The following is a 21,856-nucleotide window of genomic DNA, read 5'->3' as shown; positions in this document are numbered from 1 at the left end:
CAGCACTACATGATGATGTTTAGGTGTCTGAATTACACCTGAATTGTTCTTAATTTTAAACATTTAGGCATGTAGGACTCAAGTACTGAAATCCTCCAGCTACATACAATATGGGATAATTCTTCTGTTGAAAAGTCAGTCAAACTGCATTGATATACAGCAATTTATGCATAAAAATACATGGAAACAGGTATCTGGTTAACATAAATCAGAATGGCTTTTTTAGGCTAAGTAACTTTAAAACACTATGTTCTGTTCCCAGCAGGACAATATACTAGTGTAGGGAGTCTGCAAGTTTTGGTAGAGTTACTGTGTCATAGGGTTACTGCAGGAAATGTGGGAGTTGCTTTGATTGCGTTAACAAAAATTAAGAAAAGGTTCTAAAAGTTCTCTTCTCAGCAAACTGGATTTTTAGCCTTGAAATTTATTTTCCTCTTACAGCTTGTAGTTTAGGGTAAACGAATGCAGTGCTGCACAATGGTTTGCATAGTTACAAATAGTTAAATACAGGTAGTTCTAGAGTGTGTTACCACCTTGTGAACATGTCAAAGTGGTGTTTTGTGGAAACATTTCGGTGACAGCCTTTTTTTCTTGTTTTAAAATATTTGCTGATGGTGTATTTGAAGAATGGAGAAAGTGAATGAACATGACATTTGTATTTCTTATCTCTGGTCAAGACAGTTATTATAGTACTGTGAGTAAAATTGTTTTTTTTTGTTTTTTTGTTCAGGAGTCCTGCAGAAAGTCACTGTAATATTTGAATTCCAGGTTTTCCATCAAAGCATAACTTAGAAGAGCTTTAAGGAATTCATAGGCTTTCTGCTGGCCCTCAGTCCAGGATTTGAGGTCAAAAAAGTAAATTGGAACTAAAATAGTAGCTTTGCTGTATGAGTATTTTTTGTTGTTGTTGTTGTTGCTGTTTTATAGCTAAAGGGGCCTGTTTCTAAATCTCAACAAGTTTTTGTTTTTGAAATGAATTAATCCAATTGAAAAAAGTGGGAAGTACCTGTTAGTTTGAATTGTTTTGTCCAATGTATTCTGTGGTGTGTTATTGATTGTTCTGTCTGGTCTGGCTTTGAAATGCTTCAGACCATGAGAATTTTATCATTCTTCTGGGGCTACTATGTCATCTGAGAGATTTCACTGACAGTAAGTTTTTCCTGATAATACAGGTAGCTCTCTTCTCTGGTTTTGTGATAAGTGACTCCATTATTCTTTGAAATATGTGGGTAATCACTAGACATTCTCAAAAAATTCCTGTCCAAATTGGAAGACAAAGAGAATTGTAGGCTATATAGAGGATAGATAGCAGGAGAGAAAAAAATTTATCAAGTTGGATATCCTTTTTGATTGAAACATGTTTCTGAAGTCTGCACCATACTCATAGTGACACACAATTATGATGGATACTGCTCTTGAGAGACTGAGATGTACTTTTCTAGAGATCTCAGTTGGCTTGTTATTTCATTTTTAAGATACTGACAGTGAAATGACTGAAAAGTGAGACAGAATCTGTCTGCAGAATAAATATGTGAATCTATATATAATTTCAACTTTCTTCCTCTACTACATTTTGTTGTGTTTGTATCCCTTATTTTTGACTTTTATCACATATTGTGAAGGCCAGTGTTCTGCAACAGGATCTTGGCAGGTTGAGAGCTGTGACTGTGAATAATGAGTCAATTATCACTTAGTCAGGGGAAAGGCAGTGATCCTCTTGCTGGCTTGAATGCCATCCTTCCTTCTTCCCCTTCTCTTCAAAAAGTAAGAACAGAAATGGTTGAAATTCAGAACACTAGCAAAGAAATACACCTGTGATGCTTGTCTTCGGATTGTAGTTTCTTTAACTTCAAAACAACTTCTGTGTGGTTTTTTAAATAACATTTTTCAAGTTCATTGCAATTACTGCTTCAGAGGGGCCAGTTATGTGGTGCATGCACTGGGAGGCTGTAGGTGTCAGGAGTTGCTTTGGGCAGCTGAAGTTGGCTCTTACAGGTCCTGAGGGACTGTGCTCCAGGCTGGCAACATAATGTTTAAATCACCTGTCCCCCTTTAATTTATATGGCATGGCCTCATTATGCACGTGGTTGCATAGTAGATTCTCTGTCCACAGAATTGCATTTAACAACTCCTTTGGCTTGCTCAGACATTTTTATTCTGAATTTTTCTTCACAAGCAGTCATGAATCTAGTATCACATTGCAGTGCTGAATGTTTCATCAAATGTATTGTTTAATATTCTAGACCCAATAACTTTGCAGTGGTCTTAACCGGGAAAAGGTTTCTGTCAAAAGTTTATGACTGATCTCTTAGGAAAAGGGATAGTGCTTCTAAGCTGTAGGCTGGGGTTGGTAAATGGCACATAAATACTCTGAATGCACTTGATTTCTTACTAGCTCATTTAATCTTTCTAGCTTTTAGCTGTGACAGTAGCTCAGGTGTCCAGAAAATATATAACCTAATAAAGTAAAATTGTCAGCTCATATGTGTGCCTAATTATAACTGCCCAACTATGTGTCATAGGTCTTTTGATGCTAAAAGTGGTATTATTTTCTCTGGAGAACTCAGAACCTATATTTTTGAGAAGGGTGATCCGATTTATAGCCCAGAAGAATGACCACAGTGGTATGCAAGAAAAGCATGGGCTAGTGCAGGAATGTCATGTTTACCCAGAGTCTGTTGGCTCTATGAATTATGCTTCTGATCTTTCCAATGATGATTTCTTTTGTCTCTCTGTTGGTCTGGTGAGAAAAGTGTATGGCTTCCAGAATCTTTTTATCACTTCTCATACAGAAGTGCTCCTGATGTGCACAGGGAGGACCCTGGGTTGCTCCTCAGGCCCTGTTGGTACTCTGCTGGTCTGCAAATGTTCAGCTTCATTATTTGCCAGTACACATTTGGCCCAAAATACATTAATATTCTTTTGTGCCTTGTCAGTCTTTAAGATAAAACTGGCAAGTTCTTAGGATAAAACAGGAAGCCTGTCCTGTTTTACTGCTAAAGTAAAAAAAGAAGGAAGTTTTTTGAGCTAGCCATCTAGTTCTTGCTGTAAAGTAAGGTGAGAGTAAAATTATCTTCAAATAGTGGATGACCATTTTACCAGTCAAGAGTTTAAAATGGATTTTCATGTCTAATACTGCTTCATTTCCAAGGCTTAAAAAGCGAATGTGTTAGAAAACATGATGGCTCGTATGTACTGCTGTATCCAAACACTGTTTTAGGAAAGTTCTTGCAAAAGAAGCAGGGAGAAGAAAGATGTTACAGAAACCTGGGATTTAGGAATTATTCACAAGATCCATCTGTTATTTCAATAAACATTGAAACCTGTTTACTAGGTTGCTCTGGTGTGGTTTGCTTTGTATGAACCCTGACTCTTGTAAGTGTGGACTTCAGGTTATGCCCAGGCTGCCAGCCCTTACTGCATGTCACAGTAACTGCAGCACAGAGCTGTCCCAGGGGATTAATAATTCTTTGCTGTATGGCTCAATGTAGCAACCCCAAAGGCATCATTAAAACTCTCCACAAGAGTTACTTCAATGCTTATAATACATAATTATGCTTTAGAAATGTGGTGCAGTGTTTCTTATTGTTGCAAAGTAAATTTTTCAAACTAAACCCAAAAAGCTTAATTAAATGAGCATTTATTATTCATTAGGAACATGTGGTGTGAAGTTCATTTTAATTGATTGACCTGTAACTGCTCCTTATTTGATAATGGTACTTTTAAAATAAAAAGTGCTGCATTTTTATTTTGGCTATGATTACTTTATTTTTTGCCAGGTTGAAGGAAAAAAACCCAGCTATTCAGTGTGGGTTTGGAAATTCATACTTCCATGCACATAGTAGTCAGCTTCTAGATGCAGTAAGGTGTAACCTTACTGTCTTGTTTTTTGGGGTATTTATATTCTTGGTTGATTTTATGAAGTTTTCTGTATCTTGCATAAGCTTTTGTGATAATGAATTCTTCAGTACTGAGGAATAGGTAGAACTCTCTGCAATTGAAGTTCAAACTGCATATTCAGTTTTATGGTAAAGTCTGGTAAGGTTTTATGCTGAAGTTTTATTTTATACTTTAAATACATGGAAGCTTTCATGAGAGGAAAAATGAATGTCTAAAAAAGTCACTATTAAATGTAATTAAACACATACTTTTCTTTTTCTTGGGTAATGCATTGTGTTATCTGATCTGGTGTGATTCTGCTTGCAGAGAAAGAGGGAAAGACAATTCAGGAAAGTAAAGTGGACTCCTTAAGAAAAAAATGTTCTACTTCTGAATTACCAAACAGAAATAAACAGGATGGCTCACCTGAAAGAAGCAAAGAAATGTGGGTGTCATTTCCACCACAGATGCCAAATGAGAATGAGGTAATGAGTTAACATTTGTCCATGTGGACAAGCACCACATTTAAACAGATGAAAATATGGAGAGATACACTGTCCAAATGTTAGAGGCTAGTGGTATTTATCCTATGTGAGGCAAATATTTAAAATACTACCTAAGTGTTAAATGCTTAGAGAGGCACCTGCAGAGATCGTGTTTGGCAGTGGCATTTGCCCTGCTGAAGAGCTGCCATAATCTGACTAACAAATAAGGCACCCTGCAATGAGCTAAGTAATGCTTTCATTGAAACTGCAGCTTGTGGTAGAGGTTGGCAAAAAGGAAAAAAAAAATCCTGAGAGTATGGATGCCACCAGCATGGACAGATTCATTTTGTTTCTTGTAGATTTTAGGAAGTACAGAGTTCTCTGTTCCTGAAGCTATGTTACTGCCTGAAGTAAACAGTGGGCAGGCCAGGGGCATTTTTGATCTTCTGAAACATAAGGGATTAGGGATTTAATGTGTAGGGACAAGAAAACAACAGACATCATCTGGAAGGAAGGGACATGGGAATCGGAGTCAACTTGTTAAGAACTTCTGCCTTCCTGCCTGAATAACAAATAATTAGGCTGTGATCTAGTCTGTAAAAATCTCAAAATTTCCCTTCATTAAATTTTATTAAAAAAGAAGTAGCAGGTCCTTTTGTGTCTGTTGAGTAACACACTAAAGTGCTTTCAAATGATGGGCCTGCCAGGCCTCAGAGCAGAAGCTGCCACTTTCCTCCTTGCTAGGACATGTCTTCGAAGTAGAATCAAACAGGGCTTTTAAAACAATGATGTTCTGTCAGTTGATTGTGTAATAATAATGACAATATTTTTTTGCTATTTTTTCATAAGAAGTTTTGGTTCCTCATTGGTATAATTTGTCCCTGTGTCTCTTACTTTAGCCACATTGAATTGTCTTTCTGCCACATAAAGCAATGTACAACTTCCGTTATCCTTTATGCAATGGAACTTCCATAAACCTTTATGTATGTTTTTGTTTCTAAAAAAGAAAAAGGTTCAGACATGCCTGCACATTTTTGTCACATTAGCAGTTTAAGAAACAAATACAATAATAGCAGAATGCAGCAGAAAAATTGCAATGTAGTAGCAGGAAGAGGCCATAGTACATTAAGTTGACCACTGTAACCTTTAAGCCTGCCCTGGGAAAGGAAAATGGGGGAAACAGTGCTATTGAAAACAGTGCTACTGTTCTAAATGCTGCTTTTTAGGTATGCTGTGATTACTTGCACTGTTGTTCCATTTGATTTAGTCTGGTCTTGTGTAGTTTTTCAGAGAATTACCTGTACCTGTTCTATTTTCAGGAGCATTCCATTCACTTTTTAAAAGTTTTTATATACAACATCTGTAAAGCTGAGTAATGTGTTCTAGGGGAGCCTTCTTGTTCAAGGTGACCTGCAGTGGTGCCTTCCAACCTTACCTATTCTGTGATTCTGTAAACTGTGTATAAATCAGTAGGAGCTATGTGATTTTGATTCTGTTTCATGCATGTAAGTATTTCTGCCTATCTATCTACAGGCAGTGATGAGTGAGTGCTCAACAGCTGGTGTCTCTGTTGGAAATGATCTCAGTCTGTCTGAAAAAGTGAAGGTGAGGTTTTCTTCAAAATGGGGATTATGAGCAGAACATGACTGATTTTTCATGTATTAATTTACAAATTAGTTGCAATTTGCTGATGTATTTCCCATCTGTGGGAAAGAAGAATGAGACCAGTCCATAATTTTTTCTGATCTTAGTGAGTGTGTACTTTTAAAGTGTAAAGGTTATGTAAGTCTTGAGACTTTTCAAACCAGGTTCAAAAAAAAAAATCTGAGAGCATCTTTAATTACTTCATGGAAACACAGAAGAAAATCCAGGGCATGTAGTCAATCCTCCATGGTAACACTCTTTGCAGATAGGCTGGCAAAAACCTTTCATTCTCACCCTGTGCATCTATTCAGAGTGGTACCTGAAATGAGAAATGTCTTGTCTTTGGATATGTTTTAAATAGTTTAGATTGTTCAAGGGACATTAGCCTGAGAAAACAGTAGAGTGAAGCCCCAGGTGAAATACTAGAAATGTAATAATTCTTCGGGTTTTTTTTTCCCTAATCAATTTACCATTAGTGTCAAAACAGAAGGATCAAGCTCTAGTTTGCCTACAGCATGTATTCTCTTTGTGTCATATGAAATGAGCTTGCAAAATTGCATAGTAACTTATCATGCATCATTTTCCTATGATAATATTTTACTTCTCCATCTTCCCACTAAGTTCCTGAGAAACTTACTGTACAGCTTGAGCTTCCTTTCCATCACTTATGTGGCAATTTTGGCAGTAAATCTTTGACTATACCTAAAACTACTTCCTTTGGGTTACACATTTCGAAGAAAACTCATATGCTTTCTTGGAAAAACACAGGGGAAAATGGAGAAGATGAAGTAGACAATTTAATGCATTTTTGCTTTGCTCTAGATTGTACTATAAGGAATAAAATTGATACATTTTTATCTATTTTCCGATTTGGGTTTTCATGGCAGGTGGACAAGTACTTACACTTGGAAGATGTAGACACAGATGAAGAGACATGCAGTGGTAGGTTTCGCCCCTTCGTATTCACCATTGTTTTCTGTCTTCGAATGCAAGTGTGTGAACATTGATTAAAGAACTGCTTCTCCCCTAAAAGAGATGCTCTTGCTCAGTTCTTCTATTACTAGAATATTCCCCACATTGCCCCAGTTCCCCAAACCGAGGTACGAATTTCCCCACTCTAAGAGGTAATGAAATAATAAATTAAGAGGAATATTTATTGTACTTTGTCCTGGTGCAGTTTATTTTTTTTCCAAGCTTTTCTAGAAGTGCAGAGTGCTTCTTGTTAGCAAAATCTCTCCATATTCATGCATTTCTATTGTGTATTGAAATTACAGCCATTACAAAAGTTTTTTTTGTAAAGTAATGTGGGTGCTAAGAGACAGTGCTGTAAAGTGGAAATATTTAATGAAAATGCTGTCCCTACCTATTAAAACAATATCATCCTGGGCTTCAAATAGATTAGACTGATTCTGAATTCACAGTGAACTTCATTAAAAATTCCAATTAGGAGCATTTTGAGTTGTGTTGAACTCTTCTGTACGTCTATAATAATTTTAACTCTCCCACCTCCAAAAAGTAAATGGAATGCTAATGTCTATAGTTAGTTGTCTATCATAGGTCCTTCTTTGGTCTTTACATACAGAAGTGACAACCTTTTAGTGTTTAAATTAATTTTCCTCATCTATACCTGTGACTGTACAAGGAAACCAGGCCACACAGATTAAGGGATTTGCTTGAGGTCACACACAGAAGCTGCAGGGCTTTGATGCTTGGTTTCTTAGCTATTGCCACTTGATTGATCTCTCCACTCTTACAGTGAAGTTTTGATTAGTCTTTCCTTTCTGTGTGTCCTGAATTCCTGTGAAGTCTGAGGGCTTAGAGACTTCCAGTATCTCACAAGAAAATAATAAACCAATGTAAGTCAGGTTCACAGCAAATATTCTTTCTCCAACCTTTCAGAAAAGAGGAAGTAAAACAGCAGTCCCAGATCAGGTACAAATGTCAAAGATTTTTTTTTTTTGAGTGCAGTGTTCATATGTGCCCATTTTTCCCTTTGTAGAGCATTGTTCTATGTTTATGTCTTAAATTCTGGCATTATCTATTAAAAAGGCCCTGGAGTTTACTGGTGGAAGCACAAACCCACATTTCATTTGTGTTATAATGAAAGGAGAAATGCCTGTAGCCAGTTCATTAAAGTATTGTTAGATATTCATTATTCCAAACAGGCCACAAAGTGGTTGATGAGAATTAAGCCCAATGCTAAAATACCACGCAGAAGGGTGAGGAAGAACAGCTCTGCTGAAACTTAGTGCATTCAGTACTGTGACAGACCTTGCCTCTCTCCATCTTTTGGATAATTTCTGTGTATTTGTGTGTGTCCAAGGGTAAATGTTAATCACATACATATGGAAAACCCTGGTAAAACACATTTCATTTCAGGCAGATTGCCTCAGTGAAGATTGAGATTGTATCAACAATCCTCACTAACTACGTTAGGCTTTTAGATTGTGTTTTGTAACATTGAAACTCTGCCTAGCCAGAAATTAATTGTTCCTTCTAAATGCTGCAAGGAAAGTGAACAACATCCAAACTTATACCTGGGGAACCCTGGTCTTTGAAGATAGTTGTTGAGTCAGGCTAAAAAATTTCTCCTTGACTCCTGAGTGCAGAAAATAGCACTTATGGTTTGATAGCTGTCTTACATGTCAAAATCCACTCAATAGCTTCATAGTAAGAGAGGTAAAATCTTAGTCCTGTAGAAACCATAGCAACAAAATGCAATTTAAAATATAAAATTATGTCCCTTCTATTGCTTGTAATTATTAAGGTAATCTAGAATAATATCACTAGTGAATACCTTAATGAAAGATTAATTCTATAGCATTACAGTTAGTTTATAAATGAGGTAAATTGTGACACAAATTAGACATTCTGTTGTTGACCTTTTTAAATGCTGCCACCTTATATCAGAACAAATGATTGATTTAAGACTTCATATTCTCAAAACAAGCTTAAAAATATCATAGCTTATTTTACCCAGTAAAAAATACCATACCTTGCTAGTAATTGCAACAAGCCTTTATTTCTCCTTGTTCTTGGCAGCAGTTCAATATTTCTGTGCTTCACTTAGCTTTAAAAGGCAGATCAGTTAGCTGAGTTAGCAACTGTACATTAATACAGTAAATATTCACATTTAAGGGCAGTTGGCTTAAAGCTGACTGTATGAGAAGCACGATAGAAAATAGGTGTTAAAACATCCCGTGTAACCAGTGCTGTTTGGCAGATATCCTGGAAGAGTCATTCCAGTGATGTTTTTTTTTGTTTTTTTACCAATTTATCTAGCAAAGTTCAGTGTCCTTTAAGGTGTGAATGAATGGGACTGCTTCTTAGGAGTAGGAAAAGCAGCCCACAGATTTGGCCAGCATGCAAATTCATGGTAGCTGCTTTTGTTTGACAGCACTGGGCTGAAAGCTTGAAACAGGGGCAATGCTTGCCATTGTGGGACTTTGGCACCATAAACCATGATTGGCAAAGTGAAATTGCTGCCCTAAACCACAGCCTTACTGCATTGTGTAGAGACAGCATGGACATGGTGTACTGTAATCACTCTTTCTCCCTGAATTTAATCTCTAACTGTAAGGAGCTTAAGGCAACAATAGAGATGATCAGGCTCTCCCCAGGGATGGATGGATGCTGCCTACATTTTGGCAACAGGACCTTCCAGGACTGCTTACAAACTTCTAGATGCGGAGTTTGGGGGATATCTTGGTAATAATAGGTAATATTTGAATAAAGTACCAAACATGTTAAAGAATATCTGGAGATTTTGAGTGCTATTGTTTAAATGCAAGAGAAAATTAAAACAGGACTAATTAAATGTGTGGGTGAGGCTTCATAGGCAAGGATATAATTGTCTCATCCTAATCCAGCTTGGAGCACTGAAGTGCTGCAAACTTGTCTTTTCAATGTCCCAGTTGTCTGTAACACTGCAGAGGCTGAGGAGAACCTGATTGATTGACTCAGTTACTTTGAAGCTGAGGCCAAGCATAACTATTGATTATTTCAATAGTTTTTTTGGCAAATTATATCAACATCTGTTATTTTTCATAATCTGTGCCTCTCCATTTATGTTTTGAGCCTATCCTTACATCCAGAAAAATCATGTTGAGAAAGAGGATTCAGAGTTAAATGAGGTGGATTTTTTAAAGTATGGGGCTCCCCCCCCAGCTGGTGAATCCCTTTCTTGTTTTTCTTCTCCAGTCTCTGCAATCCATTTAACACTGCCTTGAGATGATTTCACACTAGGCAGCTCTTTGGGACTAACAGCCTGAAGCATGAGAATTAGAGGAGACTGCAAAATTTAGCTTTTAAGCTTTTTTTGTTATCACTCTCTTCTCAACTCCCCATCAACAGCATTTTTGTGAAATGTAGTGTCTGAAAGTGGTAAAACCTGTGTCAGTGTATATATAGCTGTCAGTGTATATATAGATGGGCATCATTTGGCTACAGAAAAGTTATAGACAAAACTTTGAACTCCCTCACTCTTGAAAGTTAAAAGCGGACTTGTGCCAGTAGATTATTTTTTTCTATACTCACAATTGATGTCTATGATACAGAATGAGCAAAAAACTCCCAATTCAGCAGTGTTGACAGATTTAGTAATCACTTTCTGGGATGTGGTAGGGAGGGACTAAAGAGTATTATTGTTCACTTTCCAAATATGCTGTTATTAAAGTATTCTGGACTTCAGTAAAATTGTCAGCCATATCATCCAGGGAGTTGATTCTTCATGGTATGAGAGGTGCATTTCAAAATGTCTTCTCAGTTCTTTTGGTATCACTGCCTGTTCAGCTATCTCTATATATGGTGCTGTTGGCAATATCCAAGGCTTTCCTGTTGCTAATTAATCACCTCCACAGAGAACATAATTAGCAGCTTAATTAGGATCATCATCCAGTAGTGCTGTAGCAGCAGCTTAAACAAGCTGTGAGGTACTGGCTAGAACTTACAATGGCCTGGAGTTCCTTTGGGTGCTCCCACTGAGAAGGACAACTGTCAAAACTCTCTAATTTTTCCTCTCTGAAGGGGTTTCTTTATTAAACATTATCAGGGAAAGCAGCGTTTACCAATTAGACTTTCATATGCTGTCACACAGCCAGGATATAGAGAGACAAAGCTCATTTCTGGCATGTCTACTGGCAAACAAAGGTTGATTACATTCTTACAGGGTGATTGAAGGGAAATTGAAACATTGTTTGCATTACTAACAAGCCTTAAAAAGTGGAATTGACATTCTCAGTATGACAAGCACTTCTTGCTGAAAGCAAAAATAAATTTCCTTCTGTTGTCCCAATTCTTAAGAGTTATCTTTCTGAGCCATTGCCAGGCTGTTGCATAACAGTGCTTCCTCCTCACCTTCTCTCTGCAGATGGGTCTGTTGAGTGAGGGGGAGAAGCTCTTAGTGCAGAAATAATCAGTGTTTATATCAGTAGGTGATAAAAACCTCCTGGTGTCCAGACTTCCCTTATTTTAGTAAGAGTATAGAGCTAGGTTGCAAGTTTGAAACAATAGTGGAAGATGCCATTGTCTTTAAATGAGCATTCCCATCTTCCTTCTGTCCTATAAATACTTTTGACCCAAATGATGATAAAAGCAGCTGCAGAGCATGTGTAGACATAGCCTAGATACCTGTGGACTGTGCTGTCCTTTTCAGAAAGTTTTCTCATATAACTGGTGCAGAATCAGAACAGATGCTATGCTGAGAACAAGGACTGAAAGCACTTACATGGCTGGAGATAGACATAAGCAACTGAAAGAATAGGGGTGAAAACAAACTCACTTAAAACAAGAGATGAAAATCCAGAAATTAAATACCCAAGGGAATTAATGCAACTCTTTCTAAAAGAACGTTCTACTTTCCAATTTGAAGCCCTGCTGGCTTTTAGATAGTACACTATTCCCACAAGAAAACTAAATGAAGAATTTGATCATGGATTTTTTATGGAGACCTGGGAAATCTTTATTTCCAAATGTAGGTTCACAGGGGAATGAGAGGTCTGGAACTCCACTACTGTGGTAAAATTGTGCAGGTAGAGATAAGTAGACACTTCATCTGTTTCACCCTGGATCTATGTACTCTCTTGTTTCTTCCATTAACTAACATTTAAGTAGTGCTTTGAAAATTTATTCTGAGATTACAAGATAAATGTAAATGTAGTATAAAACTGTAAAGAAACTTGTGTATCAGCTGAAAAAATAGTAGGTAGATTTACATAATCCTTTGACTAAATTGCAAGACATATGGTCCCCTTAAGTTCTTTCATAAAAACATTACTGAGACATGATGGACACATCTGTGCTGTGGCAGAGCTGAGATTGATTCATGTTAGAAGATATTTCTAAACCTAAGGCATATCCTTCTGATCTGTCACAGAATGCAAACCCACTGGTCCTGGTATGAATGTTTTGCTGAAATTTGCAAAAGAAAAGTGATTCAGAAAAGCTGTTAATTTGTGAACTGTGGAACAAATCCTGCCTGTATGGAAAGGTTACATGTCACTCCATCCCAGATAGGGGGAAGTCCTCTCAAGTACCTCTTTTTGGAAAGCTCAGGGAGAAACAAACATCTGTGAAATACCCTTAGACAAGAGAGTCATCTGGCACTGCAGTGGGGAATATTAGTAGTTCTACCAGTATTTTTACTTAATGTTCTGTGAGAAGCATACTAAGATGCTTTACAATGATTCTTTATGCCCAATGTACAGGTGGTGAAGCTCTAGCTAAAGAGAAATGAATGACCCTGCTCAGCTCATCAGTGGCAGACAATGTGTTTTATAACTTCTACTGCAGATGTCTCTGCTGAGGACCTTCATCTTTGTTCTGAAAGGAATGTAATATCAGGTGCTCTCTGAGTTTAAGAGCATCTGCATCCAGATTTTAATTCAGCACCCTTAGGAAAGAAGAGCTACCTATCTGTTTTCAGACAAGTTTGATTTTTCCTTAGTTCAGTATTACTACCTAGATTTTAGCTCAGGACTGCGTGGCTCTGTTTTAATGATAGCTTATGCAACAATAACTGCATCACACTCTGACTAACAAGCTACTGCCCATGTCTGAGCACTAAAGGATTCTAGCAGGATTTTGCTAATTTATGCATCTAGTGGAAGGTTAATGTTGACTCCTTTTTATTCAGCAGCGTCATTAGTTCTTCCTGGAGAGGTGGAAGAGACAGTGAGTTGCTGTACACCCTTCTTTGATAAGCCTATTCAGCCGAAGTTCAGAGCCTGGTCAGTTCCCCAGCCATCAGAAAGCAAAGCCCAAGAGGTATGAGGTCAGATGTATTCATTCAGACTTTGGGGGTTTGGGGTATTTTATTTTTCCTGTTGGCTTCTACTGTTATTTCCACAAGAACAGAGGGATGTAGATGTAGTATGTGAAACTGCAGTGAGTTAAAAATGCATATTATTAATTTTTAAATGAATAATGAATTCTTAAATATGTTAAGAATTGAAATAAACACTATTTTATCTTGCACACTGCTGCTATATAATCTTACATTTTCAAAATGTGCACTTCAATACTTCAAGTGGTATGTGGGCTTTTTAATATTTAATTTGTGTAACTCACAGAATATTCAAGTAAGCCTTTGCCCTTTAAGCCTTTTAGCTACCCTTGCTTATGTAGAATGATGGACCATTTAATTTTCCAGTGATCTCATGATCTTATGGCATACTCGTTGGCTTAATATAGGAGCCAGTTTTTGCAGCAGGGAGGTAGGAAATGATCCCTTGAACATGACACTTAAAAGAAAAAATAAGATTTTAGAATATATTGTGGTCAGAATTAAGAGCTGGTCCCTTGGAACTGAGTAGTAGCAAGATGCTGCTGAGAAACTGCATTGTCAGGGTCTGGTGTGGAGAGGTTGGCTTTATGGCCTCTGAGCCTTTTAATCAGACACAGTCAGTGCAGACTAATTTAGAATTGTCGTCTTCCTTCAGAAATTCAGTTCTTCTCAAACTGCAACAGAAGGTGTGGATTGCTCACAGGCTTATTTTAAGTCATTAAGCTTCCGATCCAAACAGTCAGCGTGAGCATTAACTTTGGGGGTGTTTCTATTGCACAGAATTCCTCATTGCTCTTTTCCCCTGCTTGATCATTGCAATAGAAGCTGAAGTTAGCTTCCAGCTAAAGTGGGCCAGTTTTGATAGCTTCATATGGTTATTGATGCTCCCATGAGGCTTAAATCAAGTTTATAAATGACGCGTGACCAATGAAGGTTTGGTGTTACAGCACTGCATATGGTGCCTCCTTTCCTGGGCTCAGTTGTGTTTAGTTCCTTGCAATAAACTCTTTACTATAAGGAACAAGTCTGCTTTGGGAAAAAGTAGACGCTCTAAAATGACCTTTCAAGCTTTAATACCTACCATTCTGTGAATAAAAATACTCACTCTTTTCCCTAAGGATTGACATAATTCAAGGTTTTGCCTTTAGATATATCCATTGGACACAAAATAACACCCAAAAAAACTAGAATGAGGCTTTATAACTTTCTTATTTCATAACTTCTGTAGAGAAAATGGAGGGTTGTAGCAGCCTGCAGTGTTCATAAAGGACTGCATATGATTCTTTAAACTATAGTTCATGAAAAATAGATAAAGATCCGACTGCATGCAAAATTCATTTCCATTTGAGGGAAATTTGGGTTATGAAAGAAACTGAGTATTATTACATTGGCTATGAGTTGCTGCATTTTTCAAGAAGAAAGACAATTTCCACAACCATTTGGTTGGTGCCAGGCTACTTAAAACGAAGGCAGCCTTTCCCCTAAATTATAAACATATTTTTGCCTTCATTTAGATAATATAACTGTGGCCTGATTTTTAGAACCGTCAAGACTGAACAGGTCTATTTTAAAGTCCCTCAGTGCTTCAAATTGTCATTGCCTTGAAAATTAAGTCTTGCATTGCTTATGGCAGGACTAGTTTAGAAAGAGAAAAAGATTTTCCCTGCAGACATCTCTGCTTTAAAATGAGACTGTTCTCTGTCCATCAAAACAAATCTGTTAGGGAAGGGCAACATAATGTGGCTGCCTAATTGGTTTTCTTAGAATGGAAGACCATTCTGTATGAAAAATAACAGGATGAGAGATGTCTATTCTATGGAAACACTTGTGAGGCACTTTAGGGTAAATTGTGTATCTCTCAACATATTGCTAGGGAAAGTTTAAAAAAAGAAGCTCAGCTAAGACCCAGTTTATAACTTGGATAATTGTTAAAGAACATCTTGTCTCCCTGAAAATATTTTTCTGTCAAAAGTTGTTAGGAAGTGGCTTAGTGAATGACACAGCAAATTATTTGTATGGTCCACCAGTGTTGCTTCATCTTTCTTTCCTCCCTTTAGACATAAATGTATTTCAGGATTTCAGTTCAACAGTGGAGCATACATGACCTCCCACAGGCCACTGCAAATTGAACCAGCATTCATTATGTCCTTGAAGTACATCATCACAGAACATTTCCCTCCCATACCCAGAAATTTATTTTCTCCTTTATTTCTACTTAATATATTTTTCCATATAAGATATGGATTTTTATTAATATCTTTATGTATTTTTATGTCTCAATTCCTGCTTCCTTGTGTCTTAATTAATTCTTATTTCCTTCTCTGGGTACACATGAGTGCAGTTGCATTGTTTTCATCCACTTGCTACAATTATGCATTCAAAGTGGGATTCATCTCACCTAACTTCAGTTTTAAATGTAGTTTTAGTCTTCCAGTCACCAAGAGACAGAAATAAGCAACTGCAGAAAGTGATTAATCCCCCTTGCTGTAGGAATTTGTTGCAAAATGTAATATATTTCCATCCACAAGCTTGGCCTGGACTATTTTTGGCTAATTGACTACCTTGGTCTAGAAACCTAAGTTTTGTATGGCTGGGATTAAGAAAGAAGAAATCTGCCCTTCTTTATTTGTCTGTAGTTTGAGCATTCAAAAAAGTACTTAGCATGTCTGTCATTTTATCTTAATCTGTGGCATGGCAGCTTTTATTCCCTAAAATACAACTTCCACTGAGTTCCATTGGTTAAAGTTTTACTGCTCGGCCTCAGCTAAGGTTTGTTTCTGCTACGTGCTACGCATAAATGCAACAGGAGCACGGTAGAACTTAAAGACAGGATTGACTAAATCAAAGAAGATGGAAGAGTTATATCTTCTCAGAGGCCAGTAAAGACACAGAGATTGAATGACTTGTCCAGAATGATGAAGCAGAAGTGGAAAATTGGCCAAGATTTATTGACTTCTAGTCCGGTGCCCCAAGCTCAAACAGGCTTTTTTTCTCCCAGGTACTCCAGGCTGTACTAAGCTTATATGAGATCATAGCATATATGCCTTCCCCCCACTTCTTTTTTTTTATTTATTTATTGTTAGTGAACTAGTAAGTTTTCCCTTGAGCATGCAATGAAATCACTGGTGAGTGTACGTGCAAGCTTTACATAATTTGAACAAGTGAATCACAGAGTGCCATAATTTCATAGAAATACAAGTTTTAGAAGGACAGAGACAAGCTGTTCAGTTAAGTTTAACTTCTCACAGATTAATAAAAGAACTGAGTTGCCAATTATTAATAGACTTCTACAAATGTCAACTTCAAGGTATTTTATTTACCATGTTACTTGGTAAAACAACTTCTAGCAAAATATTTCAGTTAATAGGAATATTAAATTCTTTCCTTCCTTTAATTTGGATATGCAGGAACTGTAAATGAAAGTGATTTTTTTCTTCAGAGAGTAAATCACAGAAGCAATCTTAAGCAAACTGGCAGTTTTCTAATAGAGCAGGAGTCTATTCCCAGAGAGCTCTCAAAAAGATTTCAATTAGATGTTAAATTAGACACCTGAAATTCACATATTTCTCTCAGTTCCTTAGGCAAAAATAACAAGGTAATAACTTGATCAGCTCAGAGAATTCAGTGTTCTATCGTAAAATGTCTTCCTTTTGACACAGAACAAAATTGCAGTTTGCAGTTTATAACTTTTAGATTGCTTGTCTTCATCGAAGTTTGAAGTCAATGGCTTCATGGAACAAGAAGAAAAAAGGAATCCCTAATTTGAGTATTCATTTGAGAGATGAAGCACACTGATAAATATGCAGTGTGAATAAACTTTTCAAATGTGCAATGAGCGGGTAACAGAGAAATTGTTAACAGAGTGAAGTGGGGTATGTTTCATTTTGGCATCTTATTTCAGTTAGCATTGTGGGGTCAAGTTTTGTAAACAAAAGTTTTTCCAGTATTATGCTGTGTCTGCATAAAATGTTCCTGGAATGACATGAATGCCAAGACAAGGTCAGAGTGGATGTGTATACTTTCTTTTGGCAGGGGAAAATAGATTTGCTTTTGTAAAATTCCTATAAAGGCTTACTGTAGTTTGAACTCTTCTTAGCTCAGTTGCCCTAGATGTGTGTCATGGTTTAACCCTGGCAGACACCAAGCCCCACGGCCACTCACTTGCTCTCCACCAGCAGGGCTGGGAGTGAATCACAAGGGTAAACTGAAAAACTCACAGGTTGAGATAAAGACAGTTTAATAGGGAAAGTAAAAGCCTCACACACAAGCAAAGGAGTTAATTCATTGCTTCCCACGGCTGGTGCTCTGCCACCTCCAGGAGAGCAGGGCCCCACCACGTGTGACAGTCACTTGGGAAGACAAAGCATATCCCTCCAAACTCCCCTTTTCTCCTTCTTCCTCCTGCTTTATGCACTGATGATTCCACACACACGTGGTGTGGAATGTCCCTTTGGTCAGCTGGGGTCACCTGTGCCAGCTGTGTCTCCTCCCCTGCACCCCCAGCTCCCTCCCCACCATGGCAGCATGGAAAGCAGAAAATGCCTTGGCTCTGTGTGAGCCCTGCTCAGCAATAACAAAAACATCTCTGCATTATCAACCCTGTGCTCAGCACAAATCCAAAACACCTAACCCCCATACCAGCCACTATGAAGGAAATTAATTATACTCCAGCCAAAACTAGCACAAGATTGTAAAAAAATATTGTTACAACCAAAATAACTGAAAAATATTCATTCCTTGTATTGTATTTTAGAAGAGTGCTTTGGATTTCTGCAAATGAAAGACCAGTAGTAGAACCCTGGTTGCTGCTACCATTTGTTACACAGTTGCTGGTAATCTTACTGATGAGGAATTCTACGAGGCTTTGGTTGTGGAAAAGATGAAAATGAACATGAATATGCTGAGGAGGTCAAGGAGTTGGCTTTATCTCTAATGGGAATGAGAGTTTGTGTGCAGGCTTTGTCTCCTGTTAACATCTTTCAAGTGGGCTATTTATAAAATTTACTGATGGTTTAGCTAGTCTATGGACATGAGCAAGATAATCTTTGTGTGCAGAATAAATAGTGCTTTCTAGACCAACTCTATCTACAAAGTTCTCCCCATTTATAAATGCCCATGGTCCACTCATCTGTATCCAGGATTATTTGGCAGCTCCAGCATGTAAGCCAGATCCCTAGAAAACTGAGCAGTAGAGATGATTAATAGAGTTATATAACCCCAAAAAAACTGTTTCCTGATTATTCATGCAAATTACAGTTTATTAAGAAAGAATATAGATACTGCCCAGATGCTTTCTGCCATGTCTGTCAAGTACTCGGCCACCAGAGAGGAATCCAGCTACCAATTCTCTGACTTATTAGATGGCATTAACTGTGTCAATGCTTCTTCTTACCAAAATGTCACATCAAATTGTGCAGGATTGTGCCTTCTAAACTGAGCAGCGATCATGGGATGCTGAGTGTTCTTCCTGCTTTTCAGAAAGTACATGTGTATTCTTAATTTCATATATATCAGTAGTCACGGGATTCATTGAGGACTTGTCAAAAGCTTGAAAAAATAAGCATGTGTTTAAATATTTTGCTTATTTGGTGCTGAAGTACTTAAATCTTTGAAATATATTTCTAGACGATTTATATTAACTTCTCAAGGGATAGGGAGCATTCCTACATAGTTTTAATACTGAAGATGTGTCTCCTTTGTTGCCCTGGAATTCATTTTATGTAACTGCTTAGCATAAACCTTTCTTGTCATGGCCCCCTGCAGTTTCTTATCAGCATGGAGCCTGCCATAGTTATTTGTTTTCGTTGTTTTATTTCATAGGCAGAGTGTTTATTCTAAGATATTTCAACCAGAGCAATGCAGAAATGCAATACAGTATGTCAACAAAGCACATATTGGCAAATGCAGTAAGATTCTTATGTTCACCATGCAAGAAATGCAAACTCACATATCTCTGAGATGGTGGAAAAATTATTGGAGTCTGAAAATTGATTAGGTGTCATTTTGCTCATTGTAGGCCTTTCCTTCACTGAAACTGTGTTCTGGGAAGCATGTTACATTAGTATCAGATGTGTGTGTGCTGCAGCTTTATGTAATACTAACCCAAATTTTGACAATATGGAATTTGTCTTTGAAATTTAACATAGCTGCATATAACATGTCCATATCCCCCCAGCCTTGCTGCTGCAAGTGGCAGAAATATAATAGATGTGTGCAAGGGAGGTTTTTAGATTCCTTGCCTTGAGCAAAATTAGTTAATGATATTCATTCAGATACAGTACAGTACAAATGGGGCACATTAAATGGCTTAAATTAGGTCAAATTGAATAATTGAATTTATTCTTTTACTTAAAAAGAGCTTAATCAGCTGAGAGTGTTAGAGTCAGAAAAAAATAGTTTAATTAAATATTAATTAGAAGTTTATTTTTGAGCTTCCTTATTATTCAGCAATATTATGTGTCTGTTTTTCCTCATTACAGCTACTGGGCGATGATGTTCAGCCATTCTCCCTTGATGAAGAATTTGATTATGACAATGTGGCACTGACCCCTAAGTTCTCTGAAGCTGAGCTGAAGGCCCTTACAGAGTTGTCTGAACAGAAAAGTGGTACAGATGTCAAATCAGCACCAGCTGAAGACTGAGTCGAAGGTGTTGTGTGCAGGGCTGTTGGAATGACCTTTTCATGGGATGAATGTAGCTCCTTGTTGTACCCTTATTTAGTGTTCTTATCTGTGTGGCCAGTGAATGGCATCCCTGAGATTTGTCATTATTCTGTCAAGGTGCCTTGGATCCTGCACTGGCTCAGGGTAGGTGTGCTGGAGTGACTTCTCCATAGGAGCAAAACAAGCTGGTGGAATTCAGAATAACATCGTGGCTACTCGTGCTTATATCTGGTACTGATTTGGTTCCTGAGTAGTACAAAGCTGGTCCTAAAGCTGCCTTTTACGTCGTTCTTTTAGTAATGCAATTAAGAGCTTTTTAACAGCTGACAAATTAGTCTATGAGCTCTTTAAATGTATAGAGATATATGAGTGAATAAATTTGGGAATATTTTTTTTTCTCTGTCTTTTGAGTTACTTCAGTTCTGAAAAAATAAATATTTCTGTTCCCAACAAACGTCTTGTGTTGATCAAAATTGATGTGGTACAACTCCTAAAATTAAAACAGTAACTGCTCAAACCACCCCCCCTCCACCTTCCACACAGAGGAAAAAATAGCAATCTCATCCATTAAAGGAATTGGCATTGAAAGGCTGTCAGATTTTAGATTTTTTCACAGGAGATGATTCCAAATAACAGCTTATAGCTTACACTCTGCATCACTGAAATATAAAAACCTGGAGTTGAGTAAAAAGTCAGCTATATGGGTGGGAGAGAAGAGAGTGCACCCCTGATACAAGGTAGTACTTACTCCTTCTCTGAGAGTTCAGAATCTTTTGTTTTCAGTAACTGTAGAAGCTTTGCCGTTGAGGTCTGGTTTAACATCACAATGCTGCATTGCATTTTTGGTCGTTTTCTGGTGTAACTGCATTCACTAAACCTTGCTGACCAACATTTTGTCCTTGACCTCTCTCTATTATTTCTGAAGTGGGTGATTAGCATGATAAATGCTAATTTATCTGCCTGAGCAGCCTGACAGGGCACCAAACCATAGGTTTGTGTAAAGGTTGTGGGTGAATTTTCTGTGGCTGGTTGGCTGCTTCATTGTCAGTAATTTATAAAAGCAAAGGAAGGTCTTCTGATGTTCTGAAGGAGACTTTCAGGATTAGTGATTTTGTAAGCCATAATCATGCTCCACTGAAATCCGACTAGCATTGGTTTAGAGGAATGGTATTTACTTTGATTAGGGGATATAATTTAAGAGTGAGATTTGAAAAAAAAAAAACCAAAAACAAACCATCAGAAAAGAAAGAGCTCTCACAGAAGATATTTAAGGAGACTGATACAAAATTACAAGTATGTCCTATAGAAAAACTGGTTTGTACAGGCCCTTGCTTGTAGAAGGTAATGAGAATTTTTTTAACACCCACACTCAAAAAAATGCTTGTGCTGTAGTTAAAATGTTTTTTAAAATGTAATTGGCTGTGTAGCAATTCTGCTGGGTTTTCTGATGCTTTTTTATATGTGAATTTATTTTAATTCAATAAACAGTTTTGTTGGACCCAAGGTATTTTAAATTAAATGGTTTAGATCCAACTGGAGTTTTCCACTGAAATCCTAAAGTTAAACATTTCTGAACAGATCTGATTATTAATTCATCTTCTTCTGAAGGATACAGATAATGTGTATAAATCAGAAGGATAAGAAGTAAGTTCTGGAAGAGCTCCATAACAAATCTGGGAGAAAGAAATGGAGAAGTGCTGCATAGTGATAGCAAGGTCAGCCTTTGAAAGCCTCAACAGAAAAATAAGGGAGACAACCTCATTAACATATGTATGTATAGGAAAAATAAAGTAAGGAGCCTTCTGTCTGAGAGACCTCTCTGTACAGGGTTTGCTATCCTGCACGCAGAGAATCAGCCATAGAGGTGAACATTTGTGGCTTTGTGGAATGGTGAATTAGGTGCT

At 37.4% G+C, this 21,856-nt stretch overlaps 1 protein-coding gene across 7 annotated transcripts in view; it reads left to right on the top strand.

Annotated features, from left to right (window-relative positions):
• IFTAP (intraflagellar transport associated protein) overlaps nt 1-21,214 on the top strand; it is a 40,614-nt gene extending 19,400 nt beyond the window's left edge. For 5 of the 7 annotated variants that reach the window (XM_074543198.1, XM_074543201.1, XM_074543202.1 and 2 more), the window contains 5 exons: nt 4,207-4,364; nt 5,898-5,969; nt 6,896-6,950; nt 13,141-13,271; nt 19,770-21,214. In XM_074543198.1, coding sequence (XP_074399299.1) covers nt 4,207-4,364; nt 5,898-5,969; nt 6,896-6,950; nt 13,141-13,271; nt 19,770-19,931 — 578 coding nt within the window. In that variant the 3' untranslated portion in view covers nt 19,932-21,214. The remainder of the gene's footprint in view (nt 1-4,206; nt 4,365-5,897; nt 5,970-6,895; nt 6,951-13,140; nt 13,272-19,769) is intronic. The other 2 variants (XM_074543199.1, XM_074543200.1) reach the window with 2 other exon arrangements.
• Nucleotides 21,215-21,856: the final 642 nt, after the last annotated feature.

The sequence above is a fragment of the Zonotrichia albicollis genome, chromosome 6 (assembly GCF_047830755.1).
Source record: "Zonotrichia albicollis isolate bZonAlb1 chromosome 6, bZonAlb1.hap1, whole genome shotgun sequence".
Classification (NCBI taxonomy): domain Eukaryota; kingdom Metazoa; phylum Chordata; class Aves; order Passeriformes; family Passerellidae; genus Zonotrichia; species Zonotrichia albicollis.
The sequence above is the reverse complement of the archived record's forward strand: the minus strand, read 5'-3'. Positions and strand labels throughout refer to the sequence as shown.